Source organism: Dasypus novemcinctus, chromosome 13 (genome assembly GCF_030445035.2).
Source record: "Dasypus novemcinctus isolate mDasNov1 chromosome 13, mDasNov1.1.hap2, whole genome shotgun sequence".
Taxonomy (NCBI): Eukaryota; Metazoa; Chordata; class Mammalia; order Cingulata; family Dasypodidae; genus Dasypus; species Dasypus novemcinctus.
Genome location: NC_080685.1, coordinates 2,238,509 through 2,265,211, shown reverse-complemented (window position 1 = coordinate 2,265,211; position 26,703 = coordinate 2,238,509). Strand labels below are relative to the sequence as shown.

The 26,703-nt window shown below is 40.0% G+C and overlaps 1 protein-coding gene across 4 annotated transcripts in view; it reads left to right on the top strand.

Annotated features, from left to right (window-relative positions):
* CNST (consortin, connexin sorting protein) overlaps window positions 1–26,703 on the top strand; it is a 95,189-nt gene that overhangs the window by 49,698 nt on the left and 18,788 nt on the right. For all 4 annotated transcript variants that reach the window (XR_011645346.1, XM_058309392.2, XM_058309391.1 and 1 more), the window contains 6 exons: window positions 4,356–4,561; window positions 12,599–12,629; window positions 14,725–14,811; window positions 15,313–15,427; window positions 17,910–17,931; window positions 18,103–18,199. Coding sequence is in view for 3 of the 4 variants with exons in the window: in XM_058309392.2 (XP_058165375.1) it covers window positions 4,356–4,561; window positions 12,599–12,629; window positions 14,725–14,811; window positions 15,313–15,427; window positions 17,910–17,931; window positions 18,103–18,199 (558 nt within the window). In the remaining variant the exon portion in view is untranslated. The remainder of the gene's footprint in view (window positions 1–4,355; window positions 4,562–12,598; window positions 12,630–14,724; window positions 14,812–15,312; window positions 15,428–17,909; window positions 17,932–18,102; window positions 18,200–26,703) is intronic.

Below are 26,703 nucleotides of genomic sequence, written 5' to 3'. Positions count from 1 at the left end.
TTGTCTGGGGGCTTGATTTCCAGAGGCTTGGAATTCCCAGAATCAGTTTCTGGTGTCTTTGTGCCCCACAATTCTTATCTAGCATCCTGCTGCAAGCTGCAAGGAGAAGCCAGGAAGCACTCTCCAAGGTTACTTTGGAAAGCTCTTCAGCTGAATGTCCGACCTTGTCATTTTCAAATCCTGCCTTCCATATAACATCAGGAGTCAATCTTGTTAAGTTCTCTGCAACTTTAAAACACAGATCACCTTTCTTCCAGTTTCCAGTAATAGTTTCATCAGTTACTTCTATGGCTTTATCAGAAATGACTTTAGGCTCCATCTTCCTACCAACAGTCTCTGCAAAGCAATTTAGGCCTTTTCCATCAAGCATCTCACAGTTCCTCCAAGAAAATACCCTCACCCCTTTTATTAGTCAGGCAGAGGAGTGCTAATGCAAAGTACCAGAAATCTGTTGGCTTTTTATAAAGGGTGTTTATTTGGGGTAGAGCTTACAGTCACAAGGCCATAAAGAGTTACGTTACTTCCCTCACCAAAGTCTGTGCCCACGTGTTGGAGCAAGATGGCCGCCCATCTCTGTGAAGCCTTCCTCTTCCTCTGAAGGCTCCCTGGTCCCAGCTTCCGGTTTTAGCTACAGGCTGGCATAAGGCTCATCTCTCTTCCCAGAGTCTGCGCTCTCCACAAGGCCAGCTGTAAACTGTCATGAAAACAGCTCAGCTCTCCCCCTGCCCAGTGTCAAAAAACTCAGTTCTCTCCTCTGCCATGTCGCTTTCTGTGTGTCTGCCTACCAAGGGAGTGGGGACTCAGCCTCCTACTGACATGGCCAAATCAAAACCCTAATCATAATCAAGTAAAAGTGAAATCTCTGAATTTAATACAATCAAAGGGTATCACGCCCATAGAGACAGACCAATTTACTAACATAATATTTCTTTTTGGAATTCATCAATAATATCAAACTTCCACACGCATATATAAAACCATTCCAGCAATTTTGGTAATTGCATCAGACTGTACCCCACTCTCCTGGTACCAAATTCGGTATTAGTAAGCCAAAGGCTTGCTGATACAAAGTACCAGAAATCTGTACTTTTGTAAAGGTATTTATTTGGGATAAGAGCTTACAGTTACAAGGCCCTAAGGAGTCCAACTAAGGCTGCTCTCTCACCAAAGTCAGTTGCCACATGTTGAAGCAAGATGGCAGGGATCTCTGCCTGGTCCCTCCTTCCTTCCTCGTAGGCTCCATGGGCCCAGCTTCTTCCAGTCTCTGCTGTGGGCTGGCACAGGCTGGTCTCTCAGGGCTTCCTGTATCAGTCTGTCCCAAGGCTCCTTTCTTTCCAGGCCTTATCAGCTCCTCAGCTGCTCTGTTCTCTTCAGCTGCAAACTACGAGGCGAATGGCTCATCTCTCCCTGCGCTCTAGCTGTTTGAGCCTTCTCTCCTCTGGCATTTGTGGAGCTCTTTCTCTTTTCCTGTGTCATCTTCTGTGTGTCTTCCTGAGTGAGTGTCCGTTTCTATCAGCCCACCAAGGGGGCGGGGACCCACTCCTGAGTCATGCCCTACTGACCTGGTCAAATCAAAGCCCTAATGTTTTATTATATAAACTTATAAAACAATGAAATTTAATACAACCAAATGATATCATACCCAGAGGAACAGACTGGTTTATAAACATAATTTTTCTCTTTTTTGTAGGATTCATAAGTAATATCAGACTGCCACAACTGGTGTGAAAATACCTGTTTGAGGCCCTGCTTTCAGTTCTTTTGGGTATATATCTAGATGTGAGATTGTCCAGTCATGTGTTGGTTCTATGTTTAACATTTTGAGGAAGGCTAAACTATTTTCTGCAGCGGCTGCACCATTTATATTTCCATCAACAAAGTACAAGGGTTCCTATAATAGCCATTCTAGTAGGTGTGAGGTAGTTATATATGTTTTATGATTAATATTCCTCTTTCTTTTGAAATTTCTTTATTGTCTACATAATTGTATTTACCAATGTATTGCTTGCTTATAAATTGTACATATCAGTAACATTGATTGTTAATATAGGAAAAAAAATGGATCTAGAAGGAAACTTGACTGTTATGAATCTAGACTGACTAAATAACTGAGGTAACCACAGTACACACTTCCATTTACATTATTCAGCATCCTTCTTTGCCTTTAGATAAGGGAGTCATAAATTCTGTCCTTTTTCTTTACCTTTGAGAGTCTTGATATTCTCTGACAATATGCTTTTAGGTATTTAACTTCCTTTTGCTAAAAATTAACATTATAAAGCTTCATTTTTTTTTTTTTTTTTGTTTACAAAGAAGAGACATGGAGTAAATTTTAATAAAGATGTGGGAAGAATTTAATTAATAGAAAAATAGAATTTGGGAGGATAGTCTTAACACAGTGTATATGGGATTAAATATCTTGGGTAGAGTAGGAAGTAAGGCTAGGGAAAAGGGGAAGAAAACAAGAAGAACAATGCTTTGTAGTTTTCTATGGGAAGTTCCTGTTCCTACATTGGCACTCTTGGTCCTGCTAGGGTTGTAGCTAGAAAGCTAGAAAGCAGTGGAATCACCCTTATTTTCATAAATACTGTCCCGCAGAATGCGTGGCCATCCCCTTGTCCTTCCTGAGGCCAGCTGACATAAAAGTCATAGAAGAGAATTCTCTAAATTAGAAGAAATCACTGTAGGTGATGGGGGGCAGGTAAAGCACAAGACTTGGAATTTTTGTTCCCCAAACTGGATTTAACGGGGATACCATGGTGCATAAGTTTATTTCTGAAGTACAGAAGCTATGATCCAATAGAACGGAGACCTTTACATCAGTTACTGTAATGCAGCTGAGTGTAATGCAGGGCCATGTACAGGGGTCAGAGGAGGGGAAGTTCACGCAGCTCATGACAGGGAAGGGCTAGGGTGAAACATAAATGAGCATGTGTGGGAGGAAAATATTCTGTTCTTAGAATCTGTAATTGCTCAGAGAGGCACAGCATATTTTACCAAGGAGATGGGCAGAGCAGTGGTTTATTTAGAGAGTGGGCTGACGGCCTGGGGAGGCTTCAGGCCTCAGGTGCTCACACCAACCTGCTGAGAAAGGTCACTCCTGAGGCAGCTGACGGCAGGGACAGGTACAGTTCAGGCGTGAAAATCAGAATCCAGAATCCATGCTGAGATTTCAGTGAAGGGCAGAGTTATCATTTGTAAAGAATCTTTTCCAGATTTGGTGCATCATTTCAGGAGCTTTTATTCATTGATAATTTTTTAGAAGTGTTACTTTAGTAATTTTTATGTAATCTATATACCCTTTAAAAATAAATGTATTTTTAAAAACGGTTTATTTATGTATGCTAATAGAATTAATTAGATGTCAGCATGATCATAATGAGGAGAAATCAGTGGTTTCTGTTTCTTTGTTTTTTTAAAGATTTTATTTTATTTATTTCTCTCCACTGCCCCCTTTGTTTTCTGCTCTCTCTGTCCATTCGCTGTGTGTTCTTCTGCGTCTGCTTGCATTATCCGGCAGCACTGGGAAACTGCATCTCTTTTTGTTGAGTCATCTTGCTGCATCAGTTCTCGGTATGTGGGGCGCCACTCCTGGGTGGCCTGTGCTTTTTTTTTTCCGTTCAGAGCGGTTCTTGCAGGGCACACTCCTTGTGCTTGGGGTGTTCCTATGTGGGGGCGCCCCTGCGTGCCAGGGCACTCCTTGTGCATGGCAGCACTGCACGTGGGCCAGCTCACCACACGGGTCAGGAAGGCCCTGGGGATCGAACCCTAGACCCTCCACATGGTAGACAGACACTCATCAGTTAATCCACATCCACTTTCCTCTGCTGCTTTTTACTTTATGTTACTTTAACCTTTTTTTAATAGGAAAAAAGTTTTGTTTGGCCGTTATCTCTGGCGTCTGAATTCATGGGATCCAAAAGTAGTCTTAAAATTATCAAACTAGAGTTTAAGAGGAAAGCATAACTTCTTTGGCTGTCTCATATGATAAATTATTTTTCCTTCCTTTTCAGTTCTGTTTTATTTCAGGCAAGCCAGGACTTTGCATTACAGCTAATCCATTTTTCCTTCGGGAGAATCAGGTTTTTGGTCAGATTTTAACCTGCTTACTTTTCTTTGGATCCCTTTTTATTAATACTCTTAATAATTCTACAAAAAAATGGTTTATGTGTGCTAACAGAAGTAATTAGATGTCAGCACGATATTAATGAGGACAAAAATCGGTGGTTTCTATTTCTTTTTTTCATATGATTAATTTCATTTGAAAGTTTTATGGCTAACAAGTGTAATGTCCTAAGGTGTTCCACCATGATGGGAGTTTATTCTAACCTAGGCATTTTATTTACTTCTTAAAGGACTTTCTTCAGGGGATATTACACCTTCACTGCAAGAAAAGACAGTGCATGCAGCCATGCGTGCTGGTGCTGATGAAGAGACTGCTGGAGTAAATGCTAATGATGAGCCAGAAGTGCCGAAGCTCGTTCTGCAGTCTCTGTTCTCCCTTATACGTGGTGAAGTTGAGCAGTTGGATTCTAGAGCTCTTCCCCTTTGCCTTCATCAGGTATACATTAAAACCTTCATTTTTAACCATACTGAAATTTGGTACCTGTGTTTGGAGTAATCTAAAATCCAATTCTCCGTCATTAATTCAACCTCACGCCATTTTAGAACCCAGTAGAACGTAACCCCAGATCAGTGGCTGGTGGGAAATTTGGCACAGTCCTGACAGGTGGCCAGGCCTCGGTGGTCTTGGATAATCCGCAGTTGAGACAATAGCTAATTACTGTTACGAGGTAATTAAAGCTGTGTGTATTAAATAAGAGTCAATGTAGGAAGCACCAATTGGGTGCCCAGAACTTTGCTGGACGATGGGGAAACAAAGAGCCACTACGGGACAGGAGAAGGAGTTGTGTAGATAAGCCCTTATAGAACTCGCTCTCCAGCGTGCGTAAGGTCAGAGAAGGCAGAGCGTGAGTCACAAAGAAGGTAACTGAAGCTGGGCTGTGAAGGACGAGGATGCACTCCCTGGGGTCGCCAGAGCAAGCTTACATGACCTGAGGCATGGCTGGGGTATCGCTGGAGGTTAAGATGGGATAGCCCATGAATTAGCCTTGCTCTTAGGGGCTGGCAGTTTCTGATCACAGGAGTGCCGGAATCAGATTTGAGTTTCAGAAAAATAATTCTTTCAATAATTAGAAAATAAGGCTGGGAACGAGGGGGGCTCTACTTTTTTTTTTTTAAAGAAGCTTTTTTACACAAATGCTAATTCGGAAAAAATTCATGATCTGCTTTTTATTTTCACTTCAAATGAAAATAATTGCTACATGGGAATGGGGAACGTTGACTTCTTACTTCATTTACTTCTGTTTCACTTTAAATTTGCACTAAACAGTGAGTAATTTTTAATTTTTAGAAAGTAAAATAGATCTTACCCCACAAGGGGAAAATGTAGTCTTAAGAATTTATATTGCTTATTTTGTTGACTGCAAGAATGCCTATAGAAAATGTATACTGCTTTTTTGACCCCTGAGATGCTAGTAATTTGTCATAGTTGAGAAGCACCAGCACTGCAGGTCTCTAATCTTTGAGCCTTCTGTATATTTATACAGTGTTTTAGCTTTGCAGAGGGTCTCCACATCCATTGCTATTTCATCCTCCAGACAACCTAGAGAGGTAGGTATTATCATTGTTTATAAATAGGAAAGGTGAGAGTCCCTCACAAATTGAGTTCCTGATAACACTGAAGCTAGAATCAGTTTATTCCATTCAATACATTTGTTCTTGGAGCAACTTAGGGGAAATTTGAATGTGATTTATATATTTGTTAATATTATTGCATCAGTGTTCAATTTCTTGAGATTGATAACAGTATTGTAAGTTATGTAAGAGAATATCCTTGTTCTTGGGAAATACATGTGCATGTATTTAAGGGTAAAGTGTCACAGTATGTGCAACTTACTTAAAATGTTTCAATGGAAAAAATATGTGGGGGAGAGGGCGCCGAGAGAAATCAAATTTAGCAAAACGTCAACAGTTGACAAATCTGGGTGAAAGATATAACTGTTGATTTTGCTGTTCTTTGAACTTTTCTGTAGACTATCAGTAAAAATCTGGGGAAAGAGAAGATTTGGAATAGAAGTGGAAATAGCAATTATAAACGTATCTTTTCTAGGAGTTTACATCACTGAAGTGTTACACTAACCATAAGAAAAATGTTTTTTCCTATTGGCAGCTGATCCTACAAGCAGAAGCAGATTTAGTAGAAAATCACATTTTTAGTCAGTAATATAACAGTTGATCAGGCCTGAAGCTGATATAACTTTCTTGTTCTCAAAGTTAACTCCCTCTTCCATCCCCAGGTACATTATCAATTTGCTGAGTCCTGTAGATCGTGCTTCCTAAATATCTCAGCAGCCTGTTGTCTCCTAAGAAAGGTGCTCAGAAAATGTGTTGGTGGTTTGAGAGCATAACAAGCTAAGCGACTCTCAGTTTCTTCTGCTCTAGAGTTGTAGAGATTAAATGAGATGCATATAAAGGCACAGTTAACATAGTGCTTGGTACATAGTAAAAGCAAAATAAATACTAAGCATTATAACTGTATTTTCATTATCACTATCCAGAGACTGCTTCCTAGGATCAGCAGAGTTATTGCAGCCTTCAGGAAGCGGAGACATCAGGGCAACAGAAGTCAGCTGAGGGCTGCCCGTTACCTCCCAGAAGGAGACACAAATCAGGAAGCACTGGAGTTACATCGCAGTAATTCTTAATCCAGGAGCCAGTCAGTGAGCACACGTTGCATTTGATTGTCAAGATTCTTTAGTTTCCTATAATCCAGAACAGTTCCTTCTGCATTTTTGGACTTTGGTTAACTGTGGCATTTGGGAAGCATCTTGGATTTCTCATAGAGTGTCCCATAATTAAGATTTGCTCAATTATTTCTTCATGATTAAATCCAGGTTAAATATTTTGGGCGAGAACTCTTCTAGATAACATTCTGTACCCAGTTCACTCTTGGGGTTTCTCCCTACTGTTTTACCAAAATTGCATTGTAAAAGTCACCAGTGACCTCCATATTGCCAAACCAGTGATTAATTCTCAGTTTTCATCTTACTGTAACTTTATAAAATTATGACTAGTTCATCTTTTGCTTTGTTTTGAAGCACTTTATTTGCATTTTAGGAAACCTCACTCTTGGCTTCTACCTCTTATCCCACTGGCCATGCTTTCTCAAGCTCATTTGCTGGTCCCCCACATTTTACTGATTTTTAAACATTGGAGTGCTTCAGGTTCAGTTCTTGACTCTATTCTCAGTCCACACTCACCTCTTGGGTGATTTTATCCAGTCCTATAGCTTTTATCCTATTTCTTTCCTGAACTCCAGGCTTAAATTCCAGTTGCCTGGAAGTCTAATAGACACCTCAATCTCAAGATTCAAAATCAAACTTTGATTTTCCTCCCAGATCTTCTGCTTTCCTAGTTTTCCTTATCTTTTAAATGACAACTCCGTACCTTCAGTTGCCAGACCATATACTCTGAATCATCCGTTACGCGCTTCTCCCCATACCTAAATCCTGTCCATCAACAAGTTCTATGGATCTACTACAGAATATATCCGTAATATGATTTCTTACCTTCTTCATTGCTACCGTCTGAGTCCAAGACACCATCAAATCTCACCTGGATTCTTGCGTACGTTTCTCACTTCAAAACATGTTTTTTGTTTTGTTTTATTTTTAAAGATTTATTTATTTATTTAAATCCCCCCCCCCTCCCCCGGCTGTCTGTTCTCTGTGTCTATTTGCTGCGTCTTGTTTCTTTGTCCGCTTTTGTTGTCGTCAGCGGCATGGGAAGTGTGGGCGGCGCCATTCCTGGGCAGGCTGCACTTTCTTTCGCGCTGGGCGGCTCTCCTTACAGGGCGCACTCCTTACATGTGGGGCTCCCCTACGCAGGGGACACCCCTGCGTGGCAGGGCACTCCTTGCGCGCATCAGCACTGCACATGGGCCAGCTCCACACGGGTCAAGGAGGCCCGGGATTTGAACCACGGACCTCCCTGTGGTAGACGGACGCCCTAACCACTGGGCCAAGTCCGTTTCCCTAAAACATCTGTTTTACTCTAACTTCTATTTAGTATTTTTCCTCTACACAGCAGGCATTGTGATCCAGATAAAACCTAGTCAAATCTTATCACTCCTCTGCCCAACATCTCCAATTCAGACTGAAAGCCAAAATAGTTGCCATGGCCCATGAGGCCCATGTGATCTGGCCCGCCTTTAACTCTAGAAACTCTCCTTTGTACTCAGTCCTTTTCAGATATACTGACCTCCTAGCAGTTCCTCACCTATTCCAAGGATGCTCCCCCCTCAGGGCCTTCAGTATCTCCTCTGTATCCTTTCTCAGAAAGCTACTAGAGGATGTGTCCCACCAAAGCAGGGAGGAAACCAAGGATCAGAGAGATAGGAGATACAGGAAACTGAGGTCCCACCCAGCAGAGGGGTGGAAGGGATTTCTAGGATATTGGTGAGGGGAGAGTGAAGGTGACAGCTGTGTACCTAGAAGGAGAAGGTGACTGTCCTATTGAGAGTGGATTAGAAGAGACTGGGGAGACTTTTTCTATCAGTTTCCTCTTAGCGAATACTTGACATGTTTGAATGTATTGAGAGAAGATTTCAACAATTGAAGCGTTTGAAGTTGTGTGAGTGAACTACATAGAAAACTATGCTAAAAGGTATCTCCGAAGGAAACAAATGATTATGTAGAAAAGGAAAAATAATCATAGTTACTGCATGGATTGGTTTATAAGGAAAACACTAAATAGCTTCTAACCATTGTTACTCTATGACAATATGGGGAGCGGGGAGCATATAAGAGAATGAGGAAATGTCTCTATGATTGGGATGGGAGAGGAGCAAAGGACCCAATCCTCATCTTCTTCTAAAAAAAATAAAGGAATAGCAAATATAAGCATACTATTTAGAGATATGGAGGGTTTTTGTTGTTGCTGTTTTTAAAAAGTATGTAAAGGTAATCTAAGCGCTTGCTTCTGAAGAAGGGGAACAAGGCAAAAGGGGCAGGGGCTGCTCTTTTGCTTAACAGACCTTGTCGAACTATTCGACTCCTTAAACTATGTATAATTTTGATAAAAAATAAAGAGCCACTTACAGTTTAGGAATAAGGGAAGTAAGACATCTTGGCTGAGGTGGTACGAGTGGAAGTGGAGAGGGATAGATTTGAGGTCTTTGGAGGAAGAATCACTAGGACTTGGTGATGGACTGAAAGAAGAGAAAGAAGGAGCAGTCAGAGATGACAGGTTGTACAGTTTGGGAGAAGGGTAGTGCCATTAACAAAATTAGGGATTAGGAAGAATTAATTTGGGGAATTTAAGATTTTAATGTGATTTATGGATAAATATGTGCTAAAAGCCTTTAGAAATAACGACCGCTCACTTTGGATATATGCTTGTATTTTTAGCTCTTGGAGCTTTGAGAGGTTCCATTTAAAAGTTCTTGTTCTTGGTTATGAGTAATCTTTCATACCATGGTTTATTTAATGACTATAACATACCTTTAGGCTACAAATCACTACTGACGTTGTACACTTAAAAGCTTTTCATATAGAAGTGAGAAGAAAAACATCAAGTGGTGGAATCTGTGTTCAGTATGTTTATACTTAAATTAATGTCAGACTTAGGCAGGAAATGGATCCACTGTGATCCTGAAAGCCACTGTGGGAGAATATGGCCAAAAGATAAAACTTCTTAATTCCTTTCTTTGTTCCTGATAGGTAAAAGAAGTCTGAAACAGGGTAACCTTAGAACCATTGCCCTCCCAAAACGGTTTTCAGCCTCTTCACACAATTCTACTCTGTATCTTGTACTTCTGCTCCAGACTCAGACTCGAACACCATTTGAAGCACTTAACTGCTGAGTCTGGGCCACCATGCTTGACACACATCCTCTCATTCAGTCCTTACACAACATTGTCTCATATAGTTGTAGGTGTTATTGTCCCTGTTTTACAGATAAAGAAGCTGAGGCTTGAGAAGTGAAATGACATGTCCAAGGTTACACAGCTGGTAAGTGGCAGAGCTTGGGCTAGAACACAGTCAGGCCATTCAACTCGAAACCCCACACTCTTTCTGTTCTCCTAGCCTGCTTCTCAGTTTTAGACTTATGGGACATCAAGAAAAAAAATCCTATCTTCTCTTGCTCTCCTGGACTTGATAAACTTAGGTTTTTAAGGGAAATACTCTACTTTTCAAGCTGCCCTTTCACCTGGAAATAAATACCTTTTACTCTCTCAGTGCATTTCATCAACTTCTTTTCATGTTGTGGTGTGGTATTGGAACTGCTGCTGAAACTTGAAAACAAAGTGAAAATTTCATTTCCACACCACTAGGAACTCGAGTTACCTAATAGTCGTAGACCCAATCAAAACTTCTTAAATGAAAGCTACTTACAAATGTCTGGGCCAGTGGTGTACCGACACAAAAAGGCAAGTTAAATATCTTTGAAGGACAAGATATTTTGTTTTAATGAGCAACCTTAAGCTGTGTCTCAGCTCACATGTAGTTGGGAAACTGCACTGCCGTAGATTTTCCACTGGAAGTTAGTTGATGAGAAGTCATCATTGGTTTCTGTTGGGTGTGACCCAGTGGGGTGCCAGGGCCTGCTGGTACTGGCTTATGAGAGCCATGTTTTTGACATCTGTCATGTTGGTAGCTTGAAATCAGCCACAATGGGTGGACTGACACCAGAAATGAGCAAACACTACAAATTAGGGCTTTCCCCCTACCCGTCCCCCACTTCCCTCCAAGCCCCAAGCCGACTGCTGAGCACTTAGCAGCATACAACTGGTTGAACCATACAGAATTCCCATTAGGTAAAAAATGGTTGAATATTAGCAATTTGATTTGATTCAAACTAATACTATTATAACTTACTATTAGAAAAACAAGCTGATAAAAGAAAATGAGAATCTTGATAATCTCCCTTGCAGAGTCCTTAAAATATAAACTAGATATGGAATCAAGCTTTAGATTAAACTGAAACTTTACAAAGAAGTGGTTGTATCTAGTCATCTGTATTGCTTATAGAAAAATGTTAAGATCTATAAAATGTATTTTAAGTAGGCAAATATTTTCCTCTAAAAGTATGCTGTTTCCACCAACATTGGGGATTTGGGAAAAAAACATTCCTATGATACTTTATTGTTTCTTTTTTATTGCCAGTTTATAAGTTCAGCAAGTACTTTATTGCTCTTTGCATTGCCCAGCTACTCAGAAAATGGAGATAGTGATCTCCACTTGGACTCTCCAAATGGATTCCTCTTTTTATTAGAAACATAGTCACAATCGATGGAAACTGTTCTTTTTTTATTAATTAATTTAATTATTTATTTCTCTCCCCTTCTCCCTCCACCCACCCGCCCCAGTTGTCTGCTCTCTGTGTCCATTTGCTACGTGTTCTTCTTTGTCCGCTTCTGTTTGTTGTCAGTGGCACGGGAATCTGTGTTTCTTTTTGTTGCATCGTCTTGCTGCGTCAGCTCTCCGTGTGTGCAGCACCATTCCCGGGCAGGCTGAACTTTCTTTCATGCTGGGTGGTTCTCCCTACGGGGCACACTCCTTGTGCGTGGGGCTCCCCTACGTGGGGACACCCCTGTGTGGCACAGCACTCCTTGTGTGCATCAGCAGTGCACATGGGCCAGCTCCACATGGGTCAAGGAGGCCCGGGGTTTGAACTGCGGACCTTTCATGTGATAGGCGGACGCCCTATCCATTGGGCCAAGTCCGCTTCCTGGAAACTGTTTTGAAAATGTAAAATACTTAAATGAAATATTCAAAATATGACAAATCAGTTTATACAAACATTTATCAGTGAATACTTTTGGTTTTACTGGTCTATTCAGAAATGCTATGTATCTGAATAAAGATGTAAGTCCCATAGGATTTAGAATGAAGGAATTTTAACTTTTAAATTAAAAATTCACATTGACTGCGAGCGGATCCCAGGTCTCTGAATTCCTCATCTAGTGCTCTCTCCATTCTATACCATTCATGGCTGTACATGTTCCAAACATTACTCAGCTGCTAGTGGTGGGCATGACCTTTTCTTAAATATCAAAACAGAACCATGTCCTATGAGGTCTTCAGCTAATAGTTTGCATAATAGAAATGAAAGGAACATGGTTTTAAGGTCCCATGTGATGTAACCTATTTCATCTCTTTTAATTTACAATAAAGCCATGGTTTCACTGGTATTCTACCTTTATAAACTTCTATAGCGTTTTCCTCACTCCTTAGCCCTCCTACTCCTAAACTCAAATGATTCAAAGACGTTTTCTTTGACTTAGAATAGGAAGGAAGAGGTTGTGTAAAGACCAAAGACTGTCTGCATTTGCTTTGCTTGAGATGAGTGACTTCAGAGTGGTGCGCTGCGCCTGGAGTCATACTTCTTTTTCAGTGATGAACATAGTTAAATGCAACTCTTCTTAGTTTGACATAGAAAACTTTCAGAATTTCAGTGTCCTGATTTCTTCCAATTTTGTCTTTACGTATGAATACTAATTTAATTTCCTCTGGTTTTTGTTTATTTTTAACAGATGGCAGAATCCTATTTCCAGGAGGAGGACTGTATCCTTTTCTTAGTTATAAGAAGAAATTCATAGAACTCTTAAAAGAACCACCCAAGTTTTAAAAATTAAGATATAATTTACACACAGTAAACTGTCTGGGTCTTGTATGTTCGGTGGGTTTTGATGGCTGTATGCACCCACGTAACTACCACTCAGAGCAAGATAGAAGGAATTTCTGTCAATTCAGAAATTTGTGTCATTCCTGATCCTAATTTGACCAACATCTAAATCCTTGTGTCCCCCCACAAAAAAAAAAAAAGAACACCATCAACACATGTTGCTAAAAAACAAAATTAAAATATACATTGGATTTTCTTTCTTTTGAATTAAACAGAAGTACAGGGGAGCAGATGTGGTTTGAGCAGTTGAGTGCCTGCCTTCCACATGGGAGGCCCCAGGTTTATTCCTGGTGCCGCCTAAAGAAAAAACAGAAAATGTGCAGACAACAAGCAAAAAAAAAACGAGCAAAAACAACAAGCAGACGAGTACAAACAGTGAGCAAAAACAATAAGTAGACAGACAAGGGAGCCCTCTCAGGGCAGGGAAAATAAAAAAATACAAGAAGTACAAGTCTAGTAATACAGTATTCATGTGGTAGGCCATGTCAAGTGTATTATATACTAAATCTTGTGAATTTTTTTTTTGTTTTTATTTTTCTGTTTTTCTTTATTTTTTATTTTCTTTTTCTTTTTTTTCATGAATGTCTTATAACAGCTGTATAACTGCAAAGAGAAAATTGAATTATTTTCTGGTAATAAATGATATGAATAGTGTAAAGTGATACAGTCTATTAACTTTTGTATAGGAAAGATTTCTTCCCTTGTTTTTCAACTTCTCTTTTTAAAACTGCTTTTCTTTCAAGAGATAGCCTAATATATACCCTCTAGAAAGAATGTGGTACAAGCATTAATGTGATTTGCTTTCCTTCTGTCACATCTCTGACCAGACTGGGAGGAAAGCAGTTACCATCTTGGACTCTTCTCAAGGAAACTGTGGTACAGTTTCAGAGTTTCAGGCAGGGAAAGTCATTGCCACACACGCTGGGATACCATTTGCGGTGGAAATGAAGATAGAACTTTTTTCCCTTAAAAGCCAAGTAATGAGCATGATGTAGCCTAGCGAGGACCAGCAGCAGCGGCTGCAGGAGCTCATGAGCGACGCAGACCAGTGGGCCTGCCCAGGCCGGCTCACCCGGAACTCCTGGAGGTCAGACCCACCAGTCTGCACTTGAACATGCTTTTCTGATTGTTCCCTGGCTCTAGAGTTTAATAAGCATGGTGTGCTCCGTGTCTGGGCAGAGGACAGTCAATTGTTCACTATGCCCGCGACATCGTTGCGGTTAACGACCAGAGCGCTGGAGCGCTGAGCGACGGTGGGAGGGCAGAAGGCGGGCAGCAGCCTCTCTGCCCTCCAGATCGGCATTCAGAGGTCGCCAGAAGAGGGGCAGTCACTTTATCATAGCCCACATGGGCACGCAGGATCCATGTGGGAAGGCAGTTCACAGGAGGATCCGCTGAGAAGTAGACTCAGGCAGTCATGAAAACTCGCCTTGGAGAGTTAGCTAAACCTTTACAAAAGATCCATGTAATTATTTTGTTCATATTTTCACATGTTGACGTTTAGACATGTGAAAAGGTGCTAAAAGCATTCAGTGGGAAGTAAGAAGGATCCTGGAGAGTTGAAAACAGAAACAACAGCTTGACTAGATTTTAACGTAGTTGCTAGACCACAGGTAATTTAAGGAGAAAACAAAAAAGGGAAACAGACTCCAGGATCCCATGGGGGTCTTCTTTCCAATTAAATTACTTTTAATTGGCCCTGCTAGAAATACAATACCATACAGGCTTTCCTTGAGCATTAAAACTTTTTAGTTTCTACTCTTTGATACTGCATAGTATACTACCTTAAAATTTATCTACTTCAAAACTAAGAAATGTTACTTTAGAAATGTTTAAAAATATTTAGAGCCTTCTAATTTTTTGGTAAGCCACAGATTTCTCAATTTATATAGGACATTCCTCTTCAAATACGGGGCTAACTATAATACAGATTTGTTGGTCTAGATTTCCATTTTCCTCACATTTTCTATTCAGATGAGAAAGCAATGAAATTCATTCAGCTTGAACGATTATATCATGAACAATTACTTGCAAATCTTTCTGCCATTCAAAAACAGTGGGGTGAGTATAAGCTAATATCAAATGTGTAATTATCAGTAATCTAATAATTGCTATCTGGAAAATTAACATATTTGACCTACTTTCGTGAGTTAGGAAGTAGACATTTCCACAGTCAAGTTAAGTTGCAAAGAAAGTAACATTTCTATCATAATCCTGTGTTGTGAGAAATTTTTTTGCTTTGTTATCATTTCATTGTCAACAAAAAGAACACTTGTAGCTGTTTTCACTACTTCTGATCAGATTGCATGTCCTAGTGGCTAATTTAGTCTCTGGGATGATATTTGCTTATGTTGAAAAGTACTCACTTGAATGTAATATTAAAAAAATAAATAAGACCAAAAAAAAAGTACTCACTTAGCTATTTCTAGCTGTGATAGCTTTGGGGTTGCCTTTCAAAAGGTAATTATGCATGCTAATCTTTATCAGTGAGGCCAGTTAACGATTTTTCCCCTCCTACGTATGTTTGTGAGAGTCAGTGACTAACACATATTTTAAATCTAGAAACAAAATGGAAAACTGTACAACCACATACAGTTACATCTCTAAGGAATTCAGAAAAAGGATTTAATAGTGAAGATTTTGAACGACTTAGTAAATTTTGCACAACACATCAAGAGTAAGTATATCTGTTTGGTTAGAATGAGGGGAAGGAGAATATGGATAAACATTGTAGCCTTGAATATTTGCAATATAACATCCATTTCTCTACTTGTTTTGTTAATGTTTTCAACTAGAGAAATTAGAACTGGTAAAATAAAATTATTCCTTTTAAGTTTTTTTTCTCAATTTCTTATACTGAACTCAGTAAGCGGTAGACTTTACATAGGTTCAAAGAATCCTTCTACTTAGAAAATTTAAGATATAACTTCCAATTTTGAGCTTTTTTAGTTAAGAGAGAATTCAGAGTAACTGAATTTTAGGATCTCTTATTCTAGTTCTTTGTCAATGTTTGCATGTTGTTGTGAAAACACGTCATTTTTAAGAGTAATCTAGGGAAATGGACTTGGCCCAGTGGTTAGGGCATCCGTCTACCACATGGGAGGTCCGCGGTTCAAACCCCGGGCCTCCTTGACCGGTGTGGAGCTGGCCCATGTGCAGCGCTGATGTGCGCAAGGAGTACTGTGCCACACAGGGGTGTCCCCGCGTAGGGGAGCCCCATGCGCAAGGAGTGCGCCCCGTAAGGAGAGCCGCCCAGCGCAAAAGAAAGAGCAGCCTGCCCAGGAATGGCGCTGCCCACACTTCCCGTGCCGCTGACGATGACAGAAGAGGACAAAAGAAACAAGACGCAGCAAATAGACACAGAGAACAGACAACCGGGGGAGGGGGGAATTAAATAAATAAATAAATAAATCTTAAAAAAAAAAAGTAATCTAATGCTAGAAAGCAAATAAAATAAGGATTTATTTGCTGCAGAAGGAAACTATCTACCAGATATGTATGCTTGGTTTTTATCAAGGAGTTGGTTTTTTTAATTAAATTAATTAAAGCCCTTAAATTTAAAAAAATAATTATTATTTAAAGACCCAGAATTCTGAAGGTGAGATTAAACCAGGGCAGATTTCTGAGATATGTAACATGAGTCCTCAATATAGAGTCTGAATGACTTTCCAGTCTATTGATAATTTTTACTCCTTTTCTCTCAGAATCACAAAGAATAAGCTAATACTCTATTTGTAAATAATGAAATAGTGCCAAGTGATTATTGCTTAGCCTTTGCAGCAAGCAAAGGGACTCATTGTTTTGGAGGCCTGCCTTTGAAGACTGATTCCAGTTTCAGAGGTGGATTCTCATTCAGCTCTCATGATGACAGTTTTCTTATAGTAGACATTTTGAACCATTGAGACATTATTATCAGGAATTCTGAACTATAGCCTAAGCTTTAAATCAATTTGAGATAATCTTTGAAAACTGGTTATTTAAAATAGTTTCTTAACATGTTAAATAGGTTAACTTTTAACTTCATAGAGAGAAAAAATAATGTCTTCTTTTAAAATAGGTAAGGAGATCATTTTCTAACTTTCTAACAGTATAGACACCCACCGCCCATGGAACTAACAGTGTCTAACATGTTAACAAATGCTTTAATCACTCAGTAAGCAAATGTTTGTTGATCATAACATAAACAGGGCATTTTTAGGCTTTAAATTGTTGATAATTTCCCCAAATTATTACTTTTAATTTTTTTTTAATATTTAAAAAATATTTTGAATTAAAACATAAAGTGCACAAACTTGATGAAATTTTACATATACATAGACCTATGTAGTTACTACTCAGATCAAGATACAGAACATTTCCAGCCTCTGAGACAACTCCGTCAGTCATGTTCTAAGTCCATACCCATCCCCCGAGCTAATACTGTCTTGAGTTTCATGAGAGTATGTTGGCCTCTCTGTCATTTCATGTAAATGGGATCGCACAAGATGTAGATTTTCGTATGATAGCTGCTTTCACCCGACATTGTATCTCTATTACATGTTATTGTATGTAACAGTAGTTTTTTGTTTCCAGTGAATATTTATTGTATGACTGTGTGCAGTTTATTTATCCATTCTGTTGTTAATGGACATTTGAATTGTTTCCAGTTTTCGAATATTATGAATAAAATGACTGGACATTCTTGTTCATGCCTTTTGGTAGATATATGCATTCTGTTATATTGGCTGTTCCCTAAAGTTTACTATTTTAAAATTATGTTTTTATCATTTTCATGGATTTTACCAGTAAATTATCTTCTACCATATCTTTTTAGACTATAATGGCATATGATGAAAATTTTTAAAAGAATAAATATTAGTGAAATGTTTTAAAAACCATGATTAGCAAAAGGTTAACATTCATTTTTCTTCTGGATTTTAGCATTTGTAACTTCTTTGGGAATTTTCATAGTAATTGGCTGTTCAAGGAAATTAACACATGATATAGTTGCACTTCAAACTATGTAAACAGTGGTAATGTTTCAGCAGTGGAAATGTCCTGTGCTAATATTAGAATCCAGAGAAGCGGTATTTTGTTTAACTGCCATTTCAGTGACATTTGTTTGGAAGCATATTGCTGCTATAATTTTAAAAAATTTGTTTTTCTCTTTTTTCCTACAGCCCACTTTTATCCAAACAGAAGGTAAGAGATCATTTCTTTTGAATATATTTGTAGGAAAAATGTTTCCATCATATATCTATTATATGGACTGTTTTAGAAAATATTAAATCCTTCCTCACATTATTCCCAGGTTTCTAATTTAATGCAACAGTTTCCAAAAAAGTTCATTTTGTTTTGTTTTTAAATTCTTAGACAGCAGCTATGGAAAAATCCCTGGGAAGGAAATGCTTTATGCAGTTAATAGTGTCTGAAGATCGAAAAGAAAAAGGAATTACAGCCAAAGAGTCAGGTATGTTTTTAAGTTAAGCTGGGCAGGGGTATAAAAGATACCTGCCTTTTATGATATTTTACAAGTGTTATATCTGAATCACAGTGAAGGATTTTTTTTGCATTCACTTTTTTGTACATATACCTCTCCTAGAAAAATAGTAAAGCAAGATTTCTAATGTTGTGTAACTCCATTTTTAGATGACTAGTAGAAATTATAAAATCTAAATTCTTATAAAAACATAAAATTATTTCCATGTCTTCATTAGGTGGTAATGTATATCTAACAGAATATGAAGAGACTGTACAAAAGTACTCTGAAATAGGATTTGTTCTGATGTATTCAAATGTCCTTTTCTGTTAAAAGTCATTACTGTATGTACTTTACCAGAAAATTGTTCTGTGTATTAAATATTTAAAAGCTCTGCATTTTGATAATTTACCTGTAACAATTTATTTTCTTCCCTTTTGACTAATATATAGTATACTTTATTTTGTTTGTATTTCTAGAGTATTTGTGATTTATTTTACACCACCTTGAGCCTTCTGTCAAAAGTTAAAGATTTTTAGAAACCTTTTTCTTATAGTAGTAATGTATGTTCATTATTTTTACAACTTTTGAAAATAAAGCTAAGTAATTCCATTTTAGAGGTTTTTTTCAATTTAAGGTTTTAGTACGAGTTTATATTCTTGGACTTTATATTTCTCCGCTTGAAAATCCTGATATTAAAGAGGAAGCAGCAGTCTTTATTTTAAGATTTATTTATTCATTTAACCCCCCTTCCCCTCCTCCATTTCTTCGCACCCACTGTCTGCTCTCTGTGTCAGTTTTCTGTGTGTTCTTCTGTGTCTGCTTATCTTCTCTTTAGGTGGCACTGGGAACCAATCCTGGGACCTTCCAGAGTGGGAGAGAGGTGCTCAATCTCTTGCACCACCTCAGCTCCCTGGTCTGCTGCGTCTCTTATTGTCTCTCCTCTGTCTTTTTTTGTTGCGTCATCTTTCTGTGCCAGCTCTCTGTGTGGGCCAGCATTCCTGCGCGGGCCAGCTCTCCGGTCCAGCGCACCACCCAAACCAGGAGGCCCCAGGAATCAAACCCTGCACCTCCCGCATGGTAGATGGGAGCCCAATTGCTTGAGCCACATCCACTTCCTGAAGCCTCAGTCCTTTGGCTGAGTTGCCTAAAGAGATAAGATGATAGTGATCGTGATGATGATGTTACCACCAACACCTTCAATGTAATTAGTCTTTTATTTTTCACAAAAGTTTTCTTTTTCATTAGTACATCTCCACCCCACCCCCCACCCCCCTTTTCTCTTACAAGGCAAGTTAGGAATATTGCCTTGGATCAGTCCTATGTTATCTGTTCTTCCCTCCTCTTCTTTTCCAGTCATTTTCATATCAGAAACCGAGTGAAATGACCTTCAGAACAATCGTAAAGAGGAAAAAGTGACAAAAGCCATCTAGTTGGAGTGCGGGTGCATCTCCATGCCATGCACCCTGGGGAAGGTGTTACTGTGTGCTCTGTCTGAATGTGAGACTGAGCGCTGGTTACTTGCCACTGCCTCTGCTGTGGGATGAATGGTTCAGATGGGGAAACTGAGGCAACAAGTCTGTCACTTGCCCAGTGCTTGATTCGCAACCAGAACCTGGGTCTTCTGGTTTTTAATTGAATGCAGCACTCTTCTGCTAAGTAAGTTGAATGGATTATCAAAGTCTTCAGTGATCCATACATCTTACTAACAAAGCTCTTATGAGAGATGTGGAAACTGAATTCAGGAGAAAAAAATCTTGCCCACATGTGCTAAAACAGTATGTTTTAAAGAGAAATGTCAAATTTTCCAGAATTATCTCCTCAGATTGGTTATTCTGTAAATAAATATTGGAAAATAAAGCTAGAGTAATGTGAGAATATGAGAAAGAGAGAAATGTGAAAATATTTAAGTGATTTGTTTCTACTACATTGTTCTCACTTTACCTCTTATTCTCATTTCTAATAATGTCTGGTATGTGGTACAATCTGGGCTTTACTTTTACTTTTCTTTTTCTCTTATCCCTTGGTCCCAACCTCCTATTAAATTGCAGTTTCTCTCCATCAACCACGTGGGATCTAAGCCCCCTCTTGATTTAGAGGGGAGTAGACATCACCATCTCAGGGTTCACAAGATGGAGGAATAAAATATGGATTAGAGTAAACTTACTGGTATTCTACTATAGAACTATTGTGACTCTAGCAATTGAAGAAACTGTGTCATTGATGTGGAGACAGTTACCACGGTAGTTGCTGAGGGCAGGCAGAGGGAAGAAGAGGTGTGATGTGGGGGCATTTTCAGGACTTGGAGTTGTCCTGAATGATATTGCAGGGACAGATGCTGGACATTATATATCCTGCCATAACCCACTGAATGTTCTTGGGGAGAGTGTAAACTACAGTGTAAACTGTAATCCATGCGGTACAACAGTGCTCCAAAATGTATTCACCAAATGCAATGAATGTGCCACAATGATGAAAGAGATTGTTGATGTGGGAGGGGTGGGGTGGGGTGTGGGGTATATGGGAACCTCTTATATTTTTTTAATGTAATATTTTTTATGATCTATGTAACTTTTAAAAAAAAGCAATTAAATTTTAAGAAATTAAAAAAATAAAAATAAAATCATCCCAAAACTCAAACAAACAAATAAATAAATAAGATGCAGTTTCTTGCATAGTGGTTAAAGGCATTGGTTCTGGAATAAGACTTGAATGGCCAAAAATCGACTCCACCACTTAAGACTGTGATCTTGAGCACGTTGCCTAACTTCTCTGTGCCTCTCTTTCCTTGGCTCCAGAATGATGATACTAATAGTATCTATCTCATAGGATTCTTGTGAGGATTAAACCAGTAATTCCATGTAAGTGTTTAGAAAAGAGTTCTAAACTCTGTTTCTGCTGCTACTACAGATTCAAAGAAGCTAAATGACTTGTCCAGGGTCAGAGCTAATTAGTAATCAAAGCCTAACCCTAGTTTTCTGAATCTGAAGTCCACGCATTTTTAAATTTTATTTTACGCCCCCCTGCAGCTTTTTGTGTGTTGTCTGCTCTCTGTATCCATTTGCTGTATGTTTTTCTATGTCTGTATTTTTATTTATTTTATTTCCTCTCCTTGCGGTTTGCTTGCTGTCTGCTCTCTATGTCCACTTGGCTGTGGGCTCTTCTATGTTCTCGCTTATCTCCCCTCTTTTTTTTTTTTTTTTTTAAGATATTTACTTATTTCTCTCCCCTTCCCCCCTGCCCCAGTTGTCTGTTTTCTGTGTCTATTTGCTCTGTGTTCTTCTTTGTCCACTTCTGTTGTTGTCAGCGGCACAGCAATCTGTGTTTCTTTTTGTTGCGTCCTCTTGTTGCGTCAGCTCTCCATGTGTGCGGCGCCATTCCTGGGCAGGCTGCACTTTCTTTCGCACTGGGCGGCTCTCCTTACGGGGCGCACTCCTCACATGTGGGGCTCCCCTACCCAGGGGACACCCCTGCGTAGCAGGGCGCTCCTTGCGCGCATCAGCACTGCGCATGGCCAGCTCCACACGGGTCAAGGAGGCCCGGGGTTTGAACCTTGGACCTCCCATGTGGTAGACGGACGCCCTAACCACTGGGCCACGTCCACTTCCCTTCTTTTTCTTGCGTCGCCTTGCTGAGTTGGCCCTCCGCAGTGCTTGCGGGCTGGGCAGCACCCCCGGCATGCGGGCGAGCCTGCCTTCACATGGAGGCCCTGGGACGTGAACCTGGGGCCTCCCATACGGTAGACAGGAGGTCATTTGATTGAGCCACAGCCGCTTCCCCCATGCATTTTTAAATACTTTTTTTTGCAATATTTTATATCTAAAAGTACATATAACATACATCATTTATAACAAATGATATAAAATGAAGGCCCATGAACTTAGTAGTCAACTAAGGACTGAACTGTTGTTAATTCTAATGCAGCTACCTTTATGTTCCCTTCCTATTCAGTCCCTGCTTTCATTCCATTCCTCAGGTAACCTCTGTCCTAAATTTTATCTTTATCATTCCTTTCTCATTTTTATAAACTTTATTGAAGTATAATTTCCATGCAAAAAAAGTACCAATTTTAACGATCTAATTTGGTAAGTTTTGAAAACTGTATACACTTGTGCAACCACCACCACAATCAGGATGTAGCCTGTATCCATCACCCTAAAACTTCCTCACAGTCACTCTTCCTCACAGTCCTGTCCCAGCAGACCGTTGTTTAGGTACTACAGAACAGTTTTGCCTGGTTTAGAATTTAGTACAAATACATTTACTCAGCATACGGGTTCTGAGAGTCCCACATATTGTTGCATGACTGCCAGTCCATCCCCCTTTTTAGGAGTAGTGTACCATTTTGTGACTCTACCAGTTTGTGTGTGCATCTGCCTGTTGAGAGACTTTTGGTTGTTCCAGTTTGGGACTATTAGGACCAAGCCTGTTGTGAAGGTTTTTGTGGATGTGTTTCCTTTTTCCTGGGTAGATAACTGAGGGTAGAATCGCTTGGTTATAGGATAGGTATATATTTAACTTAATGTGAAACTGCCAAGTCGTTCTCCAGTTAGTTGTACATTTTGAACTCCCACCAGCATTAAGGAGAATCATATTTGCTGACATTTAACATTGCCAGATTTTTTTATCTTATAGGATATGAAATGGTATTTCATTGTGGTTTTAACTTACTTTTCCCTGGTAACTGGGATATGTTGGTTTTTTTTTAAATTTCGAGTTACTCTCTATAGAAGCTGTATTAATGGCTTAGATTAGTTCTAGTATTTTTTTTTCAGTCTGCTTATAAGTACTGTGGAAATTTCTTTTTCAAACCAGATACCACTCAAATGTTTGTACTTAATGTTAATTAATGAGATCTTCAGAAAGTATAAGAAACAGGTGTTGATTCACTTTAATGCCTTATTATGAATTGTGTGGAGAATTCTGAGTCTTGGGGTTTTAGTGCACTACGGGGAGGAACACGGACCTCACCAGATCTTTGTGTTCATATGAACCACCAGTTAAGAGACGTTCCTGTTAAGATTAGCAGAAACATTAACAACACATTTTTCACTGTAATACATACTTGTAGAGAACTCAGAACACATTTTTCATTAAACATAGTGGGTCAAACATTTGTCCCTGTTTTTTCCTGGAACACCATTAAACTGTCCACAGTGAGCATACTGGCATGGAACCAGCAGTGGACGATACCTCCAGAAAACCTCCAGAGCTGAGAAGCAGATGGTGGGCAGCAGCTGGCTTAGCAGGCCAGAGAAAGCGGAGTGTCTCTAGAGGAAATGCTGATTCCTGCCTGAGAAATTTGGGAATCAGAAGACACGGGGTACTTCTAAAGTCAGGAATGCAGGGTTGGACTAAGAATAGGAGGTTGGCTTGAAATACTGTACAAGAAGCATTTGGATCTCTAGATTCCCTCACTACGAAGCAAAAGACTGCAGGCTTAATTTTCAGAGAGCTTAAAGTAGAGGGATTGCAGACTCAGGCGTTAGGCATAGCTCAAGGGAGAGTTATTCCAGAGTAAATGGGGATTGAATGAAAGTGTTACACTCTGAATGGTAAGACCCTTGGCCCACTTTACATACCTGGCCTCCAGAACTGTGATGCTGGATCTCTGTTCTCTGTGAAACTGGCCACTGGTCTAGGAGATAAGACCTCCAGACACTCACATCCAAGGCCTCCCAGAGAACGACCCAGGCTTTCTTTATCCCACACTGAAGACTGTTGGACAAGTCTTACTGTTAACCATAGACCTTTCATCTGCTTCTTATTTCCTCAACCAGAGGAATGGGTGTGGCTCAAGCAGTTGAGCACCCACCTCCCATATGGGAGGTCCTCGGTTCAGTTTCTAGTGCCTCCTGAAGAAGACAACGATCAATGCCACAGTTTCTTCCATTACTAGTCACAATATTCTATAGTAGAATACCAGTAAGTTCACTGTAATCCGTATTTTATTCCTTCATCCTGTGGACCCTGGGTTGGTGATGTCCACTCCACCTCTCTATCAAGAAGAGGATTAGATCCCACATGGTTGATGGATGCGATTCTCCTGCTTGAAGTTGTAGACACTCTCGGTTCCCTGGTGTGGTGGTTGACCATCTTCATCTCCCTGTTAGCTGACCTGTGTAAGTCCAACAAACCAGAGAGTAGGCGTTGCAACTCTGCTGAGGCTCATGGCCCAGCTGGCACTTGGCCAGTCCAGAGATTGAAGTCTCCCGGGAATATACCAACCCCAGCACCAACCACAGGTTCAGTAAAAGTGACAAAAGAGGCATGTGTAGAAAGGTAACATCTGAGTCCACTCCATTACACTCAGGAACATAAATTCCAAAGTGGGCCCACTGACATGGCACTCAACTCCAGAGCCAACTACCATGATCGTACTGTATCACTGATCTGGAGAAAGTGGCCATGATAGTTGCTGAGGGCAGGGAGAAGGAAGAAGAGATGTGATGTGGGGGCATTTTTGGGACTTGGAGTTGTCCTAAATGATATTGCAGGGATAGATACTGGACATTATATATCTTGCCATTACCCACTGAATGGTGGGGGAGAGTGTAAACTACAATGTAAACTATAATCCATGCGGTGCAGCAGTGCTCCAAAATGTATTCACCAAATGTAATGAATGTGCCACAATGATGAAAGAGGTTGTTGATGTGGGGGGAGTGGGGAGGTGGCGGGGTGGGGTATATGGGAACCTCTTATATTTTTTAATGTAACATTTTTTGTGATCTATGTATCTTTAAAACAAAAAAGACAATTTAATTTTAAAAAGACCTGAACAATGAGCAGAAAATGAGTAAAAACAACAATAAGCAGACAATGAGAAAAAGCAAACTAGCAAGGAGCAGATGTGGCTCAAGCTGCTGAGCATCCCCCTCCCACATGGGAGGTCCCGGGTTCAGTTCCACTGCCTCCTAAAAAACAAACAGCGCGCTGTCAACAAGCAGAAAACCACAGGTAGACGACAAGCACAACAAGGAGCAAACAGACGAGGGAGCCCTGGAGGGTGGGGTGGGAGTGGAAAACACTGACAGGAAAGACAAAGACCAAGACAGACAGACAAAACACAGAGAACAGATTAAAATGTTTTTAAAAATTAATGAACATTATCGCAGAGATTAGAAAAATATTACATGTATGAAAACAAGAATAAGATGCTATAAAAACAGGAACTTTCAGAGAATAAAAAAAGTTCTTAGAAATCAGAAGTGAGATGACCAAAACAAAAAATTTGGAAGCTGACGTGGCTCAAGCAGTTGAGCACCTGCTTCCCACATGAGAGGTCCCTGTTTCATTCCCCGGTGCTTCCTAAAAACAAAATAAACAAGCAAACAAATTAAAAAACCAGCTCGGGGGAGCCAGTGTGGCTCAGTGGTTGAGCACCGTCTTCCCACATATGAGGTCCCAAGTTCATTCCCTGGCCCTGGTACCATTTTTTTAAAAATTAGAGTAGAGCAGATGTAGCTCAAGTGATTGAGCACCTGCTTCCCATGTGCAAGGTCCTGGGTTTGCTCCCTTGTACTTCCTAAAACAAAAAATTAATTTGAAGACTTGAAGGATAATATTGAGACAGTATTCCAGAAAGTTGAACCAAAGACAGATGAATCCTAATACAGGTTTTCTAAAAGGAGAGAATGAAAACTGGCAGGAAACAAATTATCAAAGAAATAGTACACAAAATTTCCCAGAATTAAAGATCATGAGTTTCCAGATTGATAGGTTCCACCAAGTACCCAACCCGATGAATGAGAAACTTCATGTTGTTTGAGGAGACCAGGTAGAAAGCAAGAAGCCTAAAGCTTCCAGACAGAAAACCAGGGTTCCAAGGACTGGGTGTTTTTAACAGCCGTGTTGGAAGCTAGGCAGTATATGCAACGCCTTCAAAATTGTGAGGAGAACAATAGTGTATAGCATAGCTATACCTAGCCAGAGTTTCAGACAGGTATGAAGGTAATAATGAAAACTTTGAGATGTAAGAGCTCTCAAAAAGTTTACTTTTCACGTGCCTTTTTTAGGAAATGTTCTATCAAAAGAGACTAAGCAAAGAAAAACATGGTATTCAAAAGAATGCGTCAACATAGAGCACAGGGAATTCCCAGGATCACAGTGAAAGGAAATGAGGACAAAACCTGGGTAGCACATCCGGAGAGCAGCCAGTGCAGGTTGGAAAGGTCAGGGACTGAAGTGGGATAGCTTTTACTTTTTTTTCTTTTTTAATTCTCCCCTTCTTCCCCCACAGATGGTTCCCTGTCTGTCTGCTTGTCCTTATTGGGAGGTACCAGGAACCGAACCCGGGAACTCCATGTGGGAGGCGGGAGCCCAATTGCTTGAACCATATCCCCTCCCCTCAAGTGGGGTATCTTTCTTAAAAATTTGCTTTGCTAGACTGTGTTGGTATGTGTGTCCTAGTTGCTCCTGTCAGAGGTAGGAGTAGAATTGCCCCAGGAGGGCAGGCGTCGGAGGTGGAGAGGTGGTGGGGGCACGACTGCTCT